At 41.7% G+C, this 23,367-nt stretch overlaps 1 protein-coding gene and 1 long non-coding RNA gene across 2 annotated transcripts; both read left to right on the forward strand.

The window, feature by feature from the left end:
• Positions 1–925: 925 nt before the first annotated feature.
• Positions 926–12,600, forward strand: LOC121718758. Its single transcript, XR_006034002.1, has 5 exons — positions 926–947; positions 8,979–8,996; positions 9,979–10,012; positions 11,409–11,474; positions 12,029–12,600. It is a non-coding gene; the product is annotated as an uncharacterized LOC121718758 (long non-coding RNA).
• A 2,525-nt stretch (positions 12,601–15,125) lies between these two features.
• LOC121719940 lies at positions 15,126–19,788 on the forward strand. The gene is made up of 2 exons (XM_042105717.1): positions 15,126–19,260; positions 19,422–19,788. The coding sequence occupies exons 1-2, from the start codon at positions 15,126–15,128 to the stop codon at positions 19,439–19,441; spliced, it is 4,155 nt and encodes a 1,384-aa protein (XP_041961651.1). The 3' UTR covers positions 19,442–19,788.
• The last annotated feature ends 3,579 nt before the right edge of the window (positions 19,789–23,367 follow it).

Genomic DNA, 23,367 nt, shown 5'->3' on the forward strand with positions numbered 1-23,367 from the left:
TGAAACTTGGTGAAATTAATCATGGGGCATTGCCTAATTAGTGTGCCAAATTTCACAACTTTTCACCAGACGGTTCTATGGGCTGCCATAGACTTCAATGGCAGAGGAAAGATGTGTAATAATAATAGGAAAAGCTAGAAACACAATGGGTGCCTTCGCAGCTTCGCTGCTTGGCCCCCAAATATAGCTGCAAGCAGCAATGAGGGGGCCAAGCAGGCAGTTCAGCAGTCCAGAAGTCCAGATTTGGCATGCAACTCAATGCCGTGGCATCAGGCATATATCATTAAGCAGTCACAACAAGTTCCATGCCATACAACCCAAGATTGGCTGAGTTACAAGGTCAAGTTTCACATCAAAACATAACTGATTTTGTGTGGCTGAACCAGGGCTGAGTGTCGCCGCCCCCTCCCCCAGCCAGCCCACCGCCGCAACCGCCCCTGCCCGTCCCACCCCGCCCCACCCTTGCACGCACGCATTAGAATTAACTGGATGGAACTCGCTGTCATCAGTTTCACATCAAAAATAAAAAATTGACTGAGATATGATCACACTTGCTGTGATTTAAACATAGAGGTCAACAATTGACCTCATAGGGTGTGTTGAACTCGGCTTGGCCCAAGGATTCCAATGATACCTCATTTTGCCATTCGGGTCAACAGGTCAAAAGTTACGTCCGTAAACACAAGTCCAACTTTGGCCTGTTGGTGGCGCTAGAGCGCTTGAGGTGCCGGCATGAAACTTGGTGAAATGAATTATTGGACTGTCCCCAATTAGTGTGCAAAATTGTATAACTTTTTACCAGACGGTTCTATGGGCTGCCATTGACTTCCATTGCAAAATAATACGCATCAGCAACTACTGGCCAAAATGCATTTTTGTCAATTACGGTGCCCCCTAGAGGTCAAATGTCACCAAATTTCTTGAGCGTCCTCCCGATGGGGTCTGAGGTACATGTACTAAATTTGGTTTTGATACATGAAAGCGTTGCTGAGATATGAAATCACTTCCTGTTTGGCGGCTTCGCCGCAAATTTCGATTGGCTGGTACAGGTCAATGCTTCTGTCAATTGTTCCAGAAAGCAATGCACTCATCAGGCATGGTCTGAAGATGGTCTCTACCAATTTTGGTGAAGAACAGATGAAATTTGTGATCTGCGAAAACTTGTACGTGTTTTTGATTAAATCCAATATGGCGGCCGAATCAATTACGATGACATCACAAGTTGGCCTGGGTCGGCCTAAGGACCTCCAACAGTATTACCAGACACCACTAGTGCGTTTTAATTCTAAGCACAACAGCAGCTACAGGCCAAAAGGCATGTTTCTTAATTACAGCGCCCCCTAGAGGTCAAAGGTCACCAAATTTCTTGAGCGTCCCCCTGATTGGGTCCTGAGTCCATGCACCAAGTTTGGCTTTGATACATGCAAGGGTTGCTGAGATATGAGCTCACTTCCTGTTTGGCGGCTTCGCCGCATATTTCGATTGGCTGTTACGGGCGAACGGTTTGAGTTCTGAAGACGAAAATGAATAACTTTTGTGAGGCTTGGTCTGAAGATCAAGTGTGTCAGATTTGGTGTCGATCGGACAAAATTTGTGACCTTTGAAGACTTTTTAGTGTTTTTGATGAAATCCAAAATGGCGGAAAATCCATCATGGCGGAAATTGACGTCATAGGGTGCGTTGAACTCGGCTTGGTCCAAGGATTCTAACAATACCTAATTTTTGACAATCGGATCAACGGGTCAAAATTTACGTGCGTGAACGCACATCCAACTTTGGCCTGTTGGTGGCGCTAGAGCGCTCAAGGTGCCGGTATGAAACTTGGTGAAATTAATCATGAGACTGTCCCCAATCAGTGTGCCAAATTTCAGAACTTTTCACCAGACGGTTCTATGGGCTGCCATTGACTTCAATGACGGAAGCGTAATAATAATAATAATAATAATAAATATAGCTGCAAGCAGCAATGAGGGGGCCAAGCAGTGAAATCAGCAGGCCAGATTTGCCATGTAAGTCAATGCCGTTGCATCAGACATATAGCCTTAAGCAGTCACAGCAAGTTCCATGCCATACAACCCAAGATTGGCTGAGTTACAAGGTCAAGTTTCACATCAAAACATAACTGATTTTGTGGGGCTGAACCAGGGCTGAGTGTCGCCGCCCCCTCCCCCAGCCAGCCCACCGCCGCAACCGCCCCTGCCCATCCCACCCCGCCCCACCCTTGCACGCACACATTAGAATGAACTAGATGGAACTTGCGGTCATCAGTTTCACATCAAAAATAAAAAATTGACTGAGATATGATCACACTTGCTGTGATTTAAACACAGAGGTCAACAATTGACGTCATAGGGTGTGTTGAACTCGGCTTGGCCCAAGGATTCCAATGATACCTCATTTTGCCATTCGGGTCAACAGGTCAAAAGTTACGTCCGTGAACACAAGTCCAACTTTGGCCTGTTGGTGGCGCTAGAGCGCTTGAGGTGCCGGCATGAAACTTGGTGAAATGAATTATTGGACTGTCCCCAATTAGTGTGCAAAATTTTATAACTTTTTACCAGACGGTTCTATGGGCTGCCATTGACTTCCATTGCAAAAGAATGCGCATCAGCAACTACTGGCCAAAATGCATTTTTGTCAATTACGGAGCCCCCTAGAGGTCAAAGGTCACCAAATTTCTTGAGCGTCCTCCCGATGTGGTCTGAGTTACATGTACTAAGTTTGGTTTTGATACATGAAAGCGTTCCTGAGATATGAAATCACTTCCTGTTTGGCGGCTTCGCCACAAATTTTGATTGGCTGGTACAGGCCAAAGCTTCTGTCAATTGTTCCAGAAAGCAATGCACTCATCAGGCATGGTCTGAAGATGGTCTCTGCCAATTTTGGTGAGGATCCGCTGAAATTTGTGACCTGCCAAAACTTATATGTGTTTTTGATTAAATCCAATATGGCGGCCGAATCAATTACGATGACATCACAAGTTGGCCTGGGTTGGCCTAAGGACCTCCAACAGTATTATCAGACACCACTAGTGTGTTTTAATTCTAAGCACAACTGCTGCTACAGGCCAAAAGGCATGTTTCTTAATTACAGCGCCCCCTAGAGGTCAAAGGTCACCAGATTTCTTGAGCGTCCCCCTGATTGGGTCCTGAGTCCATATACTAAGTTTGGTTATGATAGATGAATGGGTTGCTGAGATATGAGCTCACTTCCTGTTTGGCGGCTTCGCCGCATATTTCGATTGGCTGTTACGGTCAAACGGTTTGAGTTCCGAAGACGAAAAGTGATAACTTTTGTGCGGCTTGGTCTGAAGAGTATGTGTGTCAAGTTTGGTGACGATCGGATAAAATTTGTGACCTGTGAAGTTTTAGTTTCACTTTCACTAAAATCCAATATGGCGGAAAATCCATCATGGCGGAAAATGACGTCATAGGGTGCGTTGAACTCGGCTTGGTCTAAGGATTCCAACGGTACTTCATTTTTCAAAATCGGATCAACAGGTCAAAAGTTACGTGCGTGAACGCACGTCCAACTTTGGCCTGTTGGTGGCGCTAGAGCCCTCGAGGAGCCGACATGAAACTTGGTGAAATTAATCATGGGACTGTCCCCAATCGGTGTGCCAAATTTCACAACTTTTTACCAGACGGTTCTATGGGCTGCCATAGACTCCCATGGCGGAAGAAAGATGTTAAATAATAATAATAATAGTAAGAAATCATAGAAACACAATGGGGCTTCGCAGCTTCGCTGCTTGGCCCCCAAATATAGCTGCAAGCAGCAATGAGGGGGCCAAGCAGTGAGATCAGCAGGCCAGATTTGCCATGTAAGTCAATGCTGTTGCATCAGACATATAGCCTTAAGCAGTCACAGCAAGTTCCATGCCATACAACCCAAGATTGGCTGAGTTACAAGGTCAAGTTTCAAATCAAAACATAACTGATTTTGTGGGGCTGAACCAGGGCTGAGTGTCGCCGCCCCCTCCCCCTGCCAGCCCACCGCCGCAACCGCCCCTGCCCATCCCACCCCGTCCCACCCTTGCAAGCACACATTAGAATGAACTAGATGGAACTTGCTGTCATCAGTTTCACATCAAAAATAAAAAATTGACTGAGATATGATCACACTTGCTGTGATTTAAACACAGAGGTCAAAAATTGACGTCATAGGGTGTGTTGAACTCGGCTTGGCCCAAGGATTTCAATGATACCTCATTTTGCCATTCGGGTCAACAGGTCAAAAGTTACGTCCGTAAACACAAGTCCAACTTTGGCCTGTTGGTGGCGCTAGAGCGCTTGAGGTGCCGGCATGAAACTTGGTGAAATGAATTATTGGACTGTCCCCAATTAGTGTGCAAAATTGTATAACTTTTTACCAGACGGTTCTATGGGCTGCCATTGACTTCCATTGCAAAATAATGCGCATCAGCAACTACTGGCCAAAATGCATTTTTGTCAATTACGGAGCCCCCTAGAGGTCAAATGTCACCAAATTTCCTGAGCGTCCTCCCGATGTGGTCTGAGTTACATGTACTAAGTTTGGTTTTGATACATGAAAGCGTTCCTGAGATATGAAATCACTTCCTGTTTGGCGGCTTCGCCGCAAATTTTGATTGGCTGGTACAGGCCAAAGCTTCTGTCAATTGTTCCAGAAAGCAATGCACTCATCAGGCATGGTCTGAAGATGGTCTCTGCCAATTTTGGTGAGGAACAGATAAAATTTGTGACCTGCCAAAACTTTTTTGTGTTTTTGATTTAATCCAATATGGCGGCCGAATCAATTACGATGACATCACAAGTTGGCTTGGGTTGGCTTAAGGACCTTCAACAGTAGTACCAGACACCACTAGTGGGTTTTAATTCTAAGCACAACTGCTGCTACAGGCCAAAAGGCATGTTTCTTAATTACAGCGCCCCCTAGAGGTCAAAGGTCACCAGATTTCTTGAGCGTCCCCCTGATTGGGTCCTGAGTCCATGTACTAAGTTTGGTTATGATAGATGAATGGGTTGCTGAGATATGAGCTCACTTCCTGTTTGGCGGCTTCGCCGCATATTTCGATTGGCTGTTACGGTCAAACGGTTTGAGTTCCGAAGACGAAAAGTGATAACTTTTGTGCGGCTTGGTCTGAAGAGCATGTGTGTCAAGTTTGGTGACGATCGGATAAAATTTGTGACCTGTGAAGTTTTAGTTTCACTTTCACTAAAATCCAATATGGCGGAAAATCCATCATGGCGGAAAATGACGTCATAGGGTGCGTTGAACTCGGCTTGGTCCAAGGATTCCAACGGTACCTCATTTTTCAAAATCGGATCAACAGGTCAAAAGTTACGTGCGTGAACGCACGTCCAACTTTGGCCTGTTGGTGGCGCTAGAGCCCTCGAGGAGCCGACATGAAACTTGGTGAAATTAATCATGGGACTGTCCCCAATCGGTGTGCCAAATTTCACAACTTTTTACCAGACGGTTCTATGGGCTGCCATAGACTCCCATGGCGGAAGAAAGATGTTAAATAATAATAATAATAAGAAATCATAGAAACACAATGGGGCTTCGCAGCTTCGCTGCTTGGCCCCCAATAATAAGAAAACTAACAAACACAATGGGTGCCTTCGCAGCTTCGCTGCTTGGCCCCCAATAATAAGAACAAATAGAAAAACAATGGGTGCCTTCGCAGCTTCGCTGCTTGGCCCCCAATAAATATAGCTGCAAGCAGCAATGAGGGGGCCAAGCAGTGAGATCAGCAGGCCAGATTTGCCATGTAAGTCAATGCCGTTGCATCAGACATATAGCCTTAAGCAGTCACAGCAAGTTCCATGCCATACAACCCAAGATTGGCTGAGTTACAAGGTCAAGTTTCACATCAAAACATAACTGATTTTGTGGGGCTGAACCAGGGCTGAGTGTCGCCGCCCCCTCCCCCAGCCAGCCCACCGCCGCAACCGCCCCTGCCCATCCCACCCCGTCCCACCCTTGCACGCACACATTAGAATGAACTAGATGGAACTTGCTGTCATCAGTTTCACATCAAAAATAAAAGATTGACTGAGATATGATCACACTTGCTGTGATTTAAACACAGAGGTCAACAATTGACGTCATAGGGTGTGTTGAACTCGGCTTGGCCCAAGGATTCCAATGATACCTTATTTTGCCATTCGGGTCAACAGGTCAAAAGTTACGTCCGTAAACACAAGTCCAACTTTGGCCTGTTGGTGGCGCTAGAGCGCTTGAGGTGCCGGCATGAAACTTGGTGAAATGAATTATTGGACTGTCCCCAATTAGTGTGCAAAATTGTAAAACTTTTTACCAGATGGTTCTATGGGCTGCCATTGACTTCCATTGCAAAATAATGCGCATCAGCAACTACTGGCCAAAATGCATTTTTGTCAATTACGGTGCCCCCTAGAGGTCAAATGTCACCAAATTTCTTGAGCGTCCTCCTAATGGGGTCATGAACATATGTAGTAAGTTTGGTGATGATACATGGCAGGGTTGCTGAGATATGAGCTCACTTCCTGTTTGGCCGCTTCGCTGCAAGTTTCGATTGGCTGTTACAGCCGAATGCTACTGTCAATCGTTCCAAAAAGCGATGCACTGATAAGGCATGGTCTGAAGATGTTCTCTGCCAATTTTGGTGAGGATCCGCTGAAATTTGTGACCTGCGAAAATTCGTACGTGTTTTTGATTAAATCCAATATGGCGGCCGAATCAATTACGATGACATCACAAATTGGCCTGGGTCGGCCTAAGGACCTCCAACAGTATTACCAGACACCACTAGTGCGTTTTAATTCTAAGCACAACAGCAGCTACAGGCCAAAAGGCATGTTTCTTAATTACAGCGCCCCCTAGAGGTCAAAGGTCACCAGATTTCTTGAGCGTCCCCCTGATTGGGTCCTGAGTCCATGCACCAAGTTTGGCTTTGATACATGCAAGGGTTGCTGAGATATGAGCTCACTTCCTGTTTGGCGGCTTCGCCGCAAATTTCGATTGGCTGTTACGCGCGAACGGTTTTAGTTCCGAAGACGAAAAGGAATAACTTTTGTGCGGCTTGGTCTGAAGAGCATGTGTGTCAAGTTTGGTGTTGATCGGACAAAATTTGTGACCTGTGAAGTTTTAGTTTCACTTTCACTAAAATCCAATATGGCGGAAAATCCATCATGGCGGATATTGACGACATAGGGTGCGTTGAACTCGGCTTGGTCCAAGGATTCCAACGATACCTCATTTTTGACAATCGGCCATACGGGTCAAAAGTTACGTGCGTGAACGCACGTCCAACTTTGGCCTGTTGGTGGCGCTAGAGTGCTCTAGGTGCCATCATGAAACTTGGTGACATTAATCATGGGACTGTCCCTAATCAGTGTGCCAAATTTCACAACTTTTCACCAGACGGTTCTATGGGCTGCCATTGACTTCAATGGCGGAATAATAATAATAATAATAAGAACAAATAGAAACACAATGGTTGCCTCGCAGCTTCGCTGCTTGGCCCCCAAATATAGCTGCAAGCAGCAATGAGGGGGCCAAGCAGAAGGTTCAGCAGGTCAGATTTGCCATGCAACTCAATGCCGTGGCATCAGGCATATAGCATTAAGCAGTCACAGCAAGTTCCATGCCAAACAACCCAAGATTGGCTGAGTTACAAGGTCAAGTTTCACATCAAAACATAACTGATTTTGTGTGGCTGAACCAGGGCTGAGTGTCGCCGCCCCCTCACCCAGTCAACCCACCGCCGCAATCGCCCCTGCTCGTCCCACCCTGCCCCACCCTTGCACGCACGGCATGCATTAGAATTAACTGGATGGAACTCGCTGTCATTAGTTTCACATCAAAAATAAAAGATCGATTGAGATATGATCATGCTTGCTGTGATTTCAATGCCCCCATAGAGGTCAAAGGTCACCAAACTATTTGTGCATCATCAGGATGAACCAGACGGTTTTATGGGCTGCCATTGACCTCCATTGCAGAATAATGCAGCAACTACAGGCCAAAATACATTTTTGCCAATTCCAGAGCCCCCTAGAGGTCAAAGGTTAACAAATTTATTGAGCGTCCTCCTGATTGGTCCTGAGGACCATGTACTAAGTTTGGTTTTGATACATGAAAGCGTTGCTGAGATATGAGCTCACTTCCTGTTTGGCGGCTTCGCCGCAAATTTCGATTGGCTGTTACAGGCGAACGCTTCAATCAATTGTTCCAGAAAAAAATACACTGATCAGGCATGGTCTGAAGATGGTCTCTGCCAATTTTGGTGAGGATCAGCTGAAAGTTGTGACTTGCGAATACTTATTCGTGTTTTTGATTAAATCCAATATGGCGGCCAAACAATTATGTTGATGTCACAAGTTGTCCTCTGTTGACCTAAGGACCTTCCACAGTATTGTCACAGTATTCTAAGCACAACAGCAGCTACAGGCCAAAAGGCATTTTTCTTAATTGCAGTGCCCCCTAGAGGTCAAAGGTCACCAAATTTGTTGAGCATCCTCCTGATTGGGTCAGTAGTCTGTATACTAAGTTTGGTTACGATACAGCTTCAATCAGATGTGTTTTCAGATATATGTTGGGTGCAATAATGGTGTGACTGTTACCAAATGTTGGAGCCTATGTAATGTCAATAAAATACAAATATTTTTGTCTGACTTTATCCTTTATTCACATTTCTTTTTTTTAATCATGCAAATTAGGCCTACCACATTTTATGCAGATATTGCCTGATTTGCTGAGTCTGGATATGAGATTTCAGAAAACTTGCAATACAACAATGATGTTTTTTATGATAGTAATACGTTTCATGGTAGTTAAGTTTCATGGTGATATTTGTTTTTTAACCTATCACCTGTAATCTCTAACCTTTCCATCAAATGTATTTTGTGTGGAAATATTTTGATGTCGAGAATGGCAAATGAAGTAGGGACTTTTATTGTGACGAGTATCATCCAGTATCTCGTCTGTGACATCTACCATCTTTCTTTTAGCTGACTACAACTGTCGAGGTAAGACGCAAAGTTAACGTCTCCAGAAAATGAATTGATATGTCTGTATATTTGGTTTTGATCTACTTATAACAGAATAGGCACACAAAAATATGAAAATATGTCTAGCTGAGGTGCATCTGGAGAGCCACCTTTGTTAAATGTGTTAGCAGCTAACGTTTTAGTGTCACACTATGAACGACAAACGTTAACGTTCAAGTTAGGCAGACAGGAAAGGTAGCAATTGTGTAAAAATGAATTAGTAACTTTAATAGCCTAACGTTACATAAAACATATTATCCTATGGAAGCAGGCAATGTGTTGAGAACTGGCCGTTATCTCATGAAATACGTTGTATCGTCGAATTAAGTTTACATCATGCTGGCATGATGCTTCACGCCATGATGCAGGCTAACGTTGTTAGGCACGTTTGATTGTGAGCAATTAACTTTGTGGTAACGTTAACTGAACTCATTTTGAATAGATTCTAACTGTGTTGGAAAACGTTTTTCGGTACTATAACCTTGGTTGAGTTTTGGAGTCATGTCTGATCTCGAAAGCCGTTTGGAATGCAAGTTAACCTTAATGTTAGCAGAGCCCATTTAGACATTCTCTGCTAAATCAGAGACAGACTTCTAGCAGCTAAGTTATAGCTGCGGGAGAACATAGCAAACCCGTAGGAGTTGATTAAACAAATGTATGGCTCCGTTTCATGTACACCGTGTGTAAAGGCAGGTAACTATGTACAATTCTTAACAAATTAAGTAATTTAATTGATCTTAAACAGAGGATGTGAAGTTATTCTAGGTTAAATTGGTCTTGTTTGGGTGGAATGTGACCGAGGCTGCTAAAATCATAGCTATGAATTCGTAGGTTACGGCTAAAATACTCTTTTACAATTACAAGCAAAATCACTCGTTTGTAAGCTCAAAGTACATATCTATGTAATTGTAAATGCTAAGTTTGTATCTTTCATAAACTATATATGTTAAATGTTTTCCAGATTTTGGATTCCTTTTTGAGCAAGTTAATTGAAGGTAAGTGTTAAATGTTTCAGGGCTTTTATGTACAACTTCTAGGGAAATTTTGAAACTTTTATGCTGCATTGCCTGCAAAATGTAAAACCGTAATGCTAGTAAGAAATATGCCATATGTTGATCTGGAATAATTACAGCTGTGCTTGGCCTTGTGTATGGCATTGAAATGCCTTACAGTTCTGGACAGAAAAGCTAGTATATTACACTGATATGCGCTGATTCAGAGTAATTTCTATGGCCTCAGAGTAGAAAGTCATGAGAATCACTGCAGGGACTCCTGCAGTAGTTTTCAGTGGTGATGTGTGGTATTATTTGGGTTATGGATGAATGTGGTGTGGCATGCATATGAAAGCAAGGAAGGAGGATTTAAGAGGTGTAGAGGGAAACATTACTGCTGTATTGGAAGTTAATCCTAACATTTGGTTAATAGTCTGATTTGTATACCGGGATGCAGGTTGAAGTGGGTTGCTGGGCTTTGGACAGAGATGCTCACATAGTTGCTCATCCTGAGCTTGGATTAGTTTTATTCCTGTCTCGTATGCTTTGTACTTTAGGTCAAGAATGTGTATGCCTAACTAGGGTGTAGCTGTAAATGTGTGCAATAGGTTCCATTTCATGGTAGTTGTGTGTAGGCTTAGTGGTATGTAACAATCCTCCAGATGTTAATTTGTTTAGCAGATTAACAATAGCTATAAAGCTACATATCACCCCTTTTGATAAATGCAGTGTGGCCTACCCTAGCAGGAAGTGCAAATTGAAAGTAACATTTGCCTACTGCCCCCATCAAGGCAAATATTTCAAAAAAATATAAATATCCTTGATTAGACTATGTTGGTTTTTGTGGAAAAGAAAATTGGCGTTAGTCCTGGTTTTAGTAGTGGGCAGTATGCAGTCAGATAGGTCACCATAGGCATATTTGGATTTGCTACGGATGGATTCACAAATAAATAAATTACATTTGGCAAGATACTTGATATACAGGCTAAATGCAAATGGGCTACGCCAATGCAATTATTTTACATTAACAAAATGCAGAAAAATATAACGGATTGAAAATAAAGTAGGCAGGTATGTCAGTCATTTTTATTGTTCGCAATTGGTGTACTGGCATGTTTAACTGTTAGCTGCAGTGCAATGTTACATTATGTGTAAGTTAAGTACAGAACCGACTGTGCAACCAGATTTTTTTCTGTGCCCTTAAATCTTTTAACTTGGGCGCATAAGTGCTCCTGGAATTTTTTTTTTTTTTTAAATGTAGAGCCCTGTCTTAAGTTCAGAAGTTAAAGAGTCTTTATGATGTAAATATGTACATTGTTATTGCCTGTTTATCAGAACTGATGAAAGTATTAGTGGTAACTGTATGATATTTCTGATGTGTTTTCTGTGCGTTTTGCAGATGCCGTGTCCAAGCAAGCGGTCCAGGGCGGCCAAGAAGAGAAAGGCTGACTTGAGGTCCACTGAGGTCAGGCTGTTGAGCTTTACTATCTGTCCTGATGTATTATGAGTGTTTAATAGGAAACATGTAATGTTGGACACATTTGATATGTTTCTCCCAATTCTTATTTACAGTAGTTTTTATGTTTGCTTGAAATATGCCGCTTACATTTTGAATGTATTTGATTTTAATGAAGGATGTGCTGCATGTCTAATTTAAAGGAGAAATCCAGCGAGTGCTTACATAGATCTACGTTTCTCAAGGTGACCAAGTATTGTCGGTACAAAAAATGAAAATGTTTGTTTTTACCGGTAGCTGCTGGTTGTAGCAACTCGAGCTAGGAAAAACTGATTGTTTTGATTTTGTTTCATACCAACAGTACTCAGTGACCTTGAGAAAAGGAGACCTATGTGAAAACTCGCCATATTTCCTTTTGAGAAGTTGCTGAATATTTATGATCTAAATATATTTACATTACTGTTCTGAAAGTATGAGTATATTAGTTGCTTTAATGATGGAATTATTAAAGAAGTATGGTATGTTAGACTTGGTAACTTTATGATGGGTTTTCTGTGTTACAGGTGCCGAGCAAGAGGTCCCCGGTGGCGCAGGTTGACTTGGTCTCCTGTGACGAGGTTGGGCGTCCTCGTAAAAAAGCCCACACACAGTCTTCGGACGCTATACAGTCTTCGGACTGCCAGTTACAATGCCAGTTACAATGCCAGTTACAGTCTTCGGACGCAATACAAGCAAACTCTACCAACTCTCAAACAAACTCTACCAACTCTCTGAATATGTGCCATGACAATAATGCTACTGATTGTTGTTTTTTGAATGAATCTGTTGACTTCCCAGAGAGATCTGTGCTGATGGGGTCCTTTCATCAAGGCGATTCACGGTTTGGAAATGTGCGCAACAAGCAGTGTGGTGCCATCAGCTTGACTGCTGTTTTGAAGTCCAAGATGAAGAACGTGTGGAGCTGGGAAACTGGAGATCTTGATGATGTTTTGATTAAGGGAACTGTTCTATACAGGTCAATGAGTGCACAGGGTAAAATAAGAGACCATGGAAGGGGTTACATTGCTGTGTCTGAATTACCTAGGCAATATGAAGTGTGGAATTGTGATTTTGCAATAAACTTTGCTGAATCTTACACTGGATTTATTCACGTTGATGACTATGACCATGCTTTGCGTGATGTTGCCATGCCTTTTGATGTAGCACTGCAGCGGGCACTGTTTAGCAATGATGCTTGTTTGTTAACCATTTGTGCTAATACATTTGCTATAGTGAATGCAGGAGCAAGGTTTGCCTTTGTTGATTCACATGCAAACAGGAACGTCAACCAGAAAGGTCAGAGGACAAGTTGTGTTGCATACTTCAGCTCTGTACAGGCCATGATCACATCTGTTTATGACTTTGCACGATCTTTTGGCGTAAGCACACCACGGTTTGAGGTAACGAGTCACAGCAGTAACTCATGCAACCGCTCAGATGACTGACTCATCCAGCTGCGCAACAAGCTCTGTGAATTACACAGTGCCCGGTAAGGATGTTAAACAAAACGTTTGCAGACCTCTGTATGTACATGAAGTTGGCGTAACTCTGAACAGAGATTGTGCCTCAAAGGACGAAAACAGAAGCTGTGAGTGTAATGTAAGGAAACCAGAGACCAAACAGGATAAGCAGTCATTCAATGAAAGTACAACAGACGATGTCATTCTTGTCAATGTAGAAACACACAAACAGTCTTTAAAGCGTAATCTGCAGGCAACTGATGAGGTCATCATAAGTGATGTAAGATTTCACAAACAGGTTTTTAAACCTTTAACTCGTCATGACCAGGATGCACTGTGCACATGTTTAGATCTTCAAAATGAAAATGTTTATTTAGGCCTAATGGCAACCACTGATCTCGATGACATGGGATGTCCCTGTAAGATAAGAAGCATAAAACCTGACGGGAATTGCTTTTACCGTAGCCTAGCCTTTAGCATTTGTCACAATGAAGACAAGCATTTGAAAATAAGACGGGCTGTCGTGAAACACCTTCAGAGAAACAGCACCAAATTTGAAACATATCTGAGGGAAGAATACACATCTGTGCAGGACTATGTGACTAAATCAAGAATCTACTACTGTGGTTCATGGGCAAAAGAGATTGATATTTTTGCTGCTGCTGACTTATTGCAAACAAGTATATTTACTTTCAATGATGGAAGATGGAATATGCACAGACCTATGGACTCTCAGACATGTAGGGAGAATTGCGTCTATTTAAATCACACTGGTAATCATTATGAAGTTGTTGAATGTGTACAACACAAAGATGCAGGAAGGCCTTGTGCAGGAACATGCCAGCCAGTCAAGATTGATGCCAACTTGAGGCCACAACGGAAAAGAAAGTTGAAAGATGAATCAGAAAATGTGAAAGCAAAGAAAGAACGCCAAAGATATCAAAATGATAATTACAGACGGAGAAAACTTCAGTATGACAAAGATAAGTACCATAAAGATGAGCTTGCCAAACAGACTAAGCGTCACTGCTCTCGTGACTATTTTCTAAAGAAATACAGAACAAATATGGACTTTAGGAAATTCGTGCTTCAGCATTTTCAGCGAAAATATCAAACTAATCCAACATATCAGAAATTACGAAGTGTTTATTTTCAAAAGAAATATAAGGAAAATACAGATTTTCAAGCAAAGGTACGAGAGTATTCCAAAGACAAATACAAGAGAAATCAGAAACATCAGAATGCTGTCCGTGCTTATTCTAAGGACAAATACAGGAGAAACCAGAAACATCAGAATGCTGTCCGTGATTATTCTAAAGTTAAATATAAAACAAACAGCAAATTTCAGAGACTTGTCCGTGATTACAGTCATATGAAATACAAGAAAAACATTGGATTCCAGAACAAAATTAAAGAGCATAACAAGAGGAAGTATCAAGAAAATGAAAACATCCGTTTAAATAAAATCAAAAGAAGTCGTGAGAGTTGTTTAATATGGCAAAAGAAACAGGAAGACATTGGCCTAACTATTGATCATTTTCGTCAGGAAGTCAGCTGTGGTCCTGAATATGTATGCTCAGTATGTCACCGTTTACTCTTCAGGAAGCAAGTGGTTAAGTGTAAAAGACATTGCTATGAAAGAAAAGGAGCAGAAGTGACTGCATTGGCTAATAGATGCATAACATTGCAATATTTACATGTGTGTGATGTTGAATGTGATCAGAAATGTAATTTTTCTGATAGTCCATCAAGCAAATTATGGATTTGCCATACATGTCATCGTAAAATACTTGGAGGAAAACTTCCCGAAGAGAGTGTTACCAACAACATGCATTTGGATGATATTCCAGCGGAACTTAAATGTCTGAACTCTTTGGAACAACATCTCATTGCACGTCACATTCCCTTCATGAAGCTGTTGTGTTTGCCTCGAGGCCGCCAGAGAGCTTGCCATGGTCCTTGCGTCTCAGTTCCAGTTAATAACGCAGGTGTGACCAATATACTCCCAAGAAATGAATGTGATGACAAGATGATAAGAGTGAAACTGAAACGCAAGTTGACGTATAAAGGTCATTACGAGTACATGTATGTCCACACTGATCGTGTCAGAAATGCACTGAGGTATTTGATGGCAAACAATAAATGGTATGGTGATGTGACTATGAATGACAAATGGGTAAACTCTCTGAATGGCACTGACCAGCATGAGGAAAGTACCAAACAGGAAACACCTGCTAACAGTGATGATGACAATGTTCCTGAAGAGCAAGCAGAGGAAGATGTCACTTATATCAAAGACCAGAATGGGCTTTTGTCAGATACATCATTACAACCTGTCGATCTGGGTTCAGAGATCATTGATCAGAATTTTCAGGATATACTTAATGTGGCACCAGGTGAAGGTAACAGTCCAGTGAGGTTGCTGTCTGATAAAACCAACGAGGCAAAATGTTTCCCTGTTTTGTATCCATCTGGTGGACCTACATTCCATGATGAAAGAGAGTCCAAAATAACTCTGTCAAGGTACCTGAATACACGCATTCTGAATGCGGATGGGCGTTTTGCACAGAACACAGACTTCATTTTTTACGCACAATACATATCAGAGGTGCATCAAGTTGTATCTGGTGTATCAGTGGCATTACGCAAAGGTGGCGGCAACTCCTCTCTGAAAGACGCATCACCAGACATGTTGTTGAACTCAGAGTCGTTGGGTAAAATATTGCGCAATGATGAAGGATACAAGTTCTTACGAGGAATTCGTGGCACACCTCCATACTGGATGTCAGTTCAGAAAGATTTATTTGCCATGATAAGACAACTCTCCATACCCACGTTCTTTGCATCTTTTAGCTCTGCAGATTTGAGATGGCCTGAAATGCTGAATTCTATTCTAAGAATAGAAGGTAAACAAACGTCTGTTGATGATCTTGACTGGTCTGACAAATGTGGACTCATACGTCGAAACCCTGTGACAGCAGCAAGAATGTTTGATCACAGATGGCATTGCTTTCTCCGTGATGTAATCATGTCGCCAGCAGAACCCATAGGGAAAATAAAGGACTACTTTTATCGTGTTGAATTTCAACAACGTGGTTCTCCTCATGTCCACTGTCTCTTTTGGGTTGAAAATGCTCCCAAGATTGATAAAGAGAGTGATGATGAAGTGGCACAGTTCATAGATACATACATCACCTGTGAAATTCCACCAGAAACAGATGCAGAGCTTTATGAGGTTGTGAGCAGCGTACAGAGGCACAGCACAAGACACTCTAAGACTTGCCGCAAGAAAAACACAGTGTGCAGGTTCAACTTCCCACGGCCACCATCAAGCTGTACTTTCATCACAAGAGGCGGTAACTGTGAGGACTTGAAGGGCAATGATGACGATACAAGTTCTAGTGCAATAATAAAGAAAGTTAAAACTGCGTTGACCATGCCTGACATGAATTTTGATACAGCCGATGCATTTTTTGAGTCTCTTGGGATAGATCAAGGTTTGTTTGAAAAGGCGTACAACATATGTTCCAAAAAGAAAAGCATTGTCCTGAAACGAAATCCTGGAGACATTTGGGTGAACCAGTACAACAAAGACTTACTCCGTGCTTGGCAAGGCAATATGGATATCCAGTATGTCACAGATGCCTTTTCAGTTGTGGTCTACATACTGTCGTACATCACAAAAGCAGAACAAGAAATGGGTTTGCTCTTACAACGTGCTCAAGACGAGTCAATGAATGGCAACCTTGATGCAAAAGCAGCATTCAGACAGCTTGGAAGTGTATACCTACACAACAGAGAAGTTTCAGCCCAAGAGGCAGTGTATCGATTAACACACATGCACTTGAAAGAATGCTCTCGTGATGTACAGTTCATTCCAGTTGGTGATAATCCTGTTAGGATGAGTTTACCTCTGCATTTACTCCAAAGTAAAGCCCAATTCCAACAGTGTAATGACGAAAGCAGCATTTGGATGACCAATGTGATCGAGAGATATAAAAGCAGACCTCAGAATGAACAATTTGAGGATATATGCCTGGCCAGTTTTTGTTCTGAATACAGAGTTCTATCAAAGTCACAGGTTCCGACTGAAAGAGATTCACATGACATTATACAGCTCAATAACAACTGTGGCTTTGTGAAACGAAGGACCCGGACTGAACCTGCTGTCGTGAGGTATCCCAGATTTTCTCCCACAAAAAACCCAGAAAAGTACTTCCATTCATTGCTGCAACTATTTTTGCCTTACTATGAAGACTGCCACCTCAAACCACCTCAGTTTGATACATATGAGCATTTCTATAAAAATGGTGCAGTGAAATGTGGTGTTGATGTTCAAAGAGTGCAGTCGATTGTGGATACCAACAAAGCTTTATTTGAAAAAGAAAGTGATGAGATTGACAGAGCTAAAAAGCTGCTGGAAGACAAAATTGATTTGGAAGATGCCTGGGCTCAGATATGTCCTGAAACAGAAAGGGAGCGTCTTCGTTGTTTGGATCTGATGAAAGAAAAAGTTGTAGATGATGAAGGTGATGATAATGACAAACTCATTCCTGACCTGACAGCAAACCCACAGACTACATGCACTTTGGAAACAAATCATGTGTCAATGCCCAGACAGGATGCATTGCATTTATTGCGATCATTAAATGAAGAACAGTCTGCCATATTCTATGCTGTTCGTAAGTGGTGTTTGCAGAAACTGTTTGGACAAAATCCTGAACCGTTGCGATTATTCATTACTGGTGGAGCAGGAACGGGAAAAAGCCATTTAATCAAAGCGATACATTACGAATCTACACGGCTGTTGTCACAGATTGCTGAAAATCCTGAGGACCTCACTGTGCTTCTAACAGCACCTACAGGAGTGGCTGCATATAACATTGGCGCTGCAACAATTCACAATACATTCTCCATCGGTGCAAATGTCAAACTGCCATATCAACCACTAGGTGATGAGAAAGTCAATTCTTTGCGAACCAAAATGGGCAGCTTGCAAATTCTGATCATTGATGAAGTGTCCATGGTCGACCACCGTCTTTTGGCCTACATTCATGGTAGACTGCGTCAAATCAAGCAGACTGGTGATTATTCCTTGTTTGCAAAAGTTTCCCTGATTTGTGTGGGTGATTTTTTCCAACTCAAGCCCGTGAAAGGCACGCCTCTTTTTGCTGAAAACAAAGGAGCCAACCTTTGGGACAATAACTTTGAGGTTGCAGAACTGACTAAAGTTGTTAGACAAGAAAATGCAGCATTTGCGGAAATGCTTAATCGTCTCAGAGTCCGTAAAAAGAACGAACCTCTCACCGACTGTGATGTTCTCACACTGAGGCAGCGTGAAACTGGTGAGGAATCTACAGACATTCATGTGTATGCTACAAATGCAGAGGTTGATGAATATAACGTGAAGAGACTGCAAGAGACCTGCCCAGACGCAATCAGCATACGTGCTCAAGACTTTGTCCGAAATCCCAAAACTGGAAGAATGGAACGGAAAGTTGGCTTTCACACAAAGGTTTTCAACTCTTGCTTGCCTAAATGTGTTTCGTTGGGTGTTGGAGCAAGGGTCATGTTGAAGAAAAACATAGATGTGTCTGATGGCCTTGTCAACGGAGCATGTGGCACAGTCGTGGAAATCATTCATAGTCAACAAGAGGATGACATACCTGCAGCTATCCACGTGGAGTTTGAAGACCCTAATGTAGGAAAGATCCAGAGGTCAAAAGCAAAAAGGTTTTCTGAACGTTCAACGATAGTGGAAGTGCAAGAGGAACAAGTGGCTAATAATGGTGGAGTACGAAGGCAACTGCCGATTAGCCTGGCCTGGTCAGTAACTGTACATAAATGTCAAGGGCTTACTGTTGAAAGGGCTGTTGTATCACTCAAGAAGATCTTTGCTTCAGGGCAAGCATATGTTGCATTGAGTCGTGTGAGAACTCTCGGTGGGCTGATAATTGAGGACTTCAAAGAATCTGCCATATTTTGTGATAACAAAGTAGATTCGGCTATGAAAAGCTTGCCTGAGTTTAACTTTGGAATGTCTGTTTCATCCAACATGAACCCTGTGTGCACAGTAGCACTTCACAATGTGCAGAGTTTGAATGCTCACATTCAGGATGTTCAATCCCACAAAGCCCTCATGAACGCTGATTGTATTTGCTTAACAGAGACATGGCTCAATGTAGACACTGAAGAAGAGCCACAACTTCCAGGATACGTCTTCAAACACAATCCGAGAGGAAACTGTTACGATGACTCCGAGCCAGCCTTTGCAGCGCTGAAACATCAACAAAGAGGTGGAGTTGGTGTGTATTGTTCAGAAAACATTGATGTGCAGGTGTCAATTCCAGAAAGATGCAATTTGGAATGTCTGTATTTTGAAATACCTCATGCAAATTTGATTGCTGCTGTGTTGTACAGGCCCAACTCTTATAAGATTGACATGTTTCGAGAACAGTTATTACAGGTCATCTTTGAACTTGAGAAGCATCCAGGGATGAAACTCATCATGGGAGACTTCAATGAGGACATCTTTGTATCGTCTACAATTCTCAAGTTACTGGAACGGCATGGGTACACTCAACATGTGCAAGCAGCTACAACTGAAAAAGGTACATTAATAGATCATGTCTACATTAAAGGCACAGAAGATGTTGTTGTTGAAGTTGTGCAGACATACTACAGTTTTCATGAAGCGATACTGATCTCACTGTTCTAATGTTTTCTGTGATTAATAATATTTGTCTTTGAATAGGTAGGCATTTATGTTCTGGCTATGTTACACATGACGTCATTATGAGTTCACTTCATATTCCGTCCGCTAAGTGGGGTTTGGGTGGGTGGGTGGTGGCAAGGAGAGAGCATACACTGGACGGTCCTTGCAAGGGATGGGAGGGGTATGGGGGCCATTTTCCAAAAGAAGTTGCAAATAACGGTAGGCCTAAAGATATACAGATGAATATGTAAATATCAGGAAGCTATACAGTTGATTTATTATCTAGGCAACTAATTTTTGTTTTTAAGTCAGCAGATCATTCCTTAATTGTCTAAAGCATTTTAGACTATGTCTTGTTAATGTTTGTCAAATTATTTCATTTTGGTTACATTACACCAACATTACACCAAGTTATGCGTAATGCTTTAAATGCTAAAAAGAATCCAAATTAAAGTTTTAATTAATGGACAGACATATCACTCTATTGAATGATTTTATCTTTAACATTATTGTAAAACCTTAACATTATCAGTGAATTACAGTTAAGACGATAACAGTCAATAACAGCAAACACAGCAGTTCAATTTTAGTGTACCAAAAAAAGGATAACAGTAAAATAAAATTAACCATATTATTTGACACAGATATCACAGTCAGTTGAAGACTGGTATTATTATTGCAACACTGAGTTAAAGGACAACAATACCTCAAATCTTCCATGAAGTGAAAGAATAAATTATGTATGAATGAATTGTCTTGAGATTATGTAAGAATGGTGAAAACAAACAAAGGAAACAAATCTTAAGTGCAACTTCTTTTGGAAAATGGCCCCCATACAGGGAACTTTTTTGTTCAACATGTTTATGAATTATGGAATTATACCAAGTGGACAGTCATGCCATTGCTGTTTATCATGCATATCGAAGGTGTCCAAATCACCACCAATTTGCAGCTAAGCTACAGTTTTCAACAGTTGTGTGACACAAAAAGTGTACCTGGTTCACCCTTATTGGTGTCATACTGACAAATGCTTTGGTACAGTACAGTAAAATCATGATACCATGAAGATCACTTGAGATGCTGATTACAGACAAACTCTTGTCATTTACTGTGGGATCAGTTCTGTTCCCTTTAAGCTGACACAGGTCAGAGGCCCAGCCTCATCTCGCTGCAACACCACTATTTCTTGGAAAAGGGCAGAATATCCAAGGACATTCTGTTTGGTGGAGTTGCCACCAGCACCAGGGCAGTTGAAGGACATGAAAGCCATGGACAGCAATGCAGTCTGCTGAGACAAGCATGTGAGTAAACACGCTTGCTGGAGATAGGTGATGTGTAAAGGGGGAAATTCAGAGGACACAGTCAGAAGAATACCATTTGGATTAAAAAAAAAAAAACCCAGCAGCAACAGCCATTATTCCTGTGTTGGGACTATACAGCCATTTTTTGCAGTGATTTCTATGTCTACGAGACTGACAAGTGGCGTCTTAGCACTGTGTATCTTTCATACCAATTGAACTGAATAATAATATTAATAATAATAATAATAATAATAATAATAATATGTTTATTTTACTGTATATAGCGCCTTTCTCAAACCCAAGGTCGCTTTACATAGTAGAAGGAAAACACCTTACCATTTTTGTCTGAGTGATGAAAATACATGTTAGCAGTCATTTACATATTCAGCACTGTCCACTTGGTATGCAGTTCTGTAAACAGGGTCTAATACACATGGTGAATCAAAGTAAATTGCATTGTTAAAGTAGTTAAAATATGTATCAGTTGATTATTTTATTTACAAATCTGTTACAATATATTGACAGACTTTAGATAAATATTTTGTTTATGTAAAAATGCTATGTTTTGACATGAAGAATTCAGAGAAGAAAGTTTATTTTTGTTTCTAAGTTTTAGATTGGGTGAGGACAATTCAGTTGGCTACTTAATCAACCCAGGACAATTTTCAGCCATTAGTCCTATACAACTACTTGAAATAAGACATATTTAATGGTTTAAGTTTTATTTTTTCTGCCTGTGTGATACGTTGTTCATTTTCCATTTGGGCCTGATTTTGTATTAGGCTGTTCTTTTGTGTTCTGTTCTTTTGTGTGGGACTGATTTGTTTTAGCTGCGACTGTGCTATAAGTATTTTGTTATCACATCACAGACTGTAGATGGTGTGTAACATGTTAGGCCTACTTTACTTGTTGATACATTGAATTAACTATTTTTATTTTGTTTTGTTTTGTTATGTTATTATCAATTATTGTGAAGTATGTTTTGGCATGGATAATTACAAAGAAGGAAAAAGTAGGAAGAGTTATTGATATTATATCAGAAAAGTTACTTATGCTCTATGAATTTCATTTCATATTGGCATATGGAATCTGTTCACTAACATATTGCTAAATTTCACTGCTGGATCTGTACAATTAACCACCACAAAACAATGGACTGAATATGGAGTGCAAGAAGTCCTACTTTATAAGACAAAACTAAACCAACCACTACAGAGGTTTGGAGTCGGAAATGCCGTCATGCTCTCCTGACATATTGACATTATGTGAGTATCCATTATATGATATATATAACTGTACATTTTTTTCAAGACAGACATCCTAATTCGGATTCATGCACTTTTGACAGGATGTAAACTTTAAGAAAAAGACATGTTGGTTTATTTTACCTGTGTAACAATAGCATGTAGACCTTTATTGTAAATGTACATCTGCTGTCAAATAACCATACAGAAAATGTTGGCCAAGGCCCAGCAACGTAGCCTTTCGAGTGACCTGCACCAGACACAGGACATGCTGAGGATCACGGACATCCACCAACAACGCAGCCTTCCGAGTGACCTGCACCAGCCCTGCTGTGGATCACGGACATCTGCCAGTAACGCGGATCACGGACATCTGCCAGTAACGCAGCCTTTTGAGTCACCTGCACCAGTCAAAGAGCCTGCTGAGGATCACAGCCATCCACCAGCCTCACAGCCTTCTAAGTGTCCTACACCAGTTCTACTGAGGATCACGGACATCAGCCAGCCCCACAGACTTCCGAGTGACCTGCACCAGTGCTGCTGCGGATCACAGACATCCGCCAGCAACGCAGCCTTCCCAATGAACTGCACCAGTCACAGAGCCTGCTGCGGATGACAAACAACCGCCAGCAACACAGCCTTTCGAGTGACCTGCACCAGACACAGGGCCTGCTGCGGACCACGGACATCAGCCAGCAACGTAGCCTTCCCAAAGAACTGCACCAGTCACAGAGCCTGCTGCGGATGGTGGACATCTGCTAGCCATGCAGCCTTCCGAGTGAACTGCACCAGACACAGGGCCTGCTGAGAATCACAGACATCCACTAGCAATGCAGCCTATCAAGATCTTATATTAAGGTTATGTAAGTATCTGTGTTTTTCTTTTGCCAAAAGATGCAATCTAAATGTTTATGCATATTTAGTAGGATGTACATTTTATACACTATTAATGAATAGACATTTTGCTTTCTAACACCTGTGCAACAAAATAATGTATACTTTTACTGTAAATTTACATGTGCTCTAAAACTACCTCACAGATCATGTTTACCAAGTCTCAAAGAATACCTGCTGAGAGACTTCAGAGCTGAGATGTGGCCACTGCCACAGGTACAGTATGCACAGAGCTTGTCCATGCGTCTG

The sequence above is a fragment of the Alosa sapidissima genome, chromosome 1 (assembly GCF_018492685.1).
Source record: "Alosa sapidissima isolate fAloSap1 chromosome 1, fAloSap1.pri, whole genome shotgun sequence".
Classification (NCBI taxonomy): Eukaryota; Metazoa; Chordata; class Actinopteri; order Clupeiformes; family Clupeidae; genus Alosa; species Alosa sapidissima.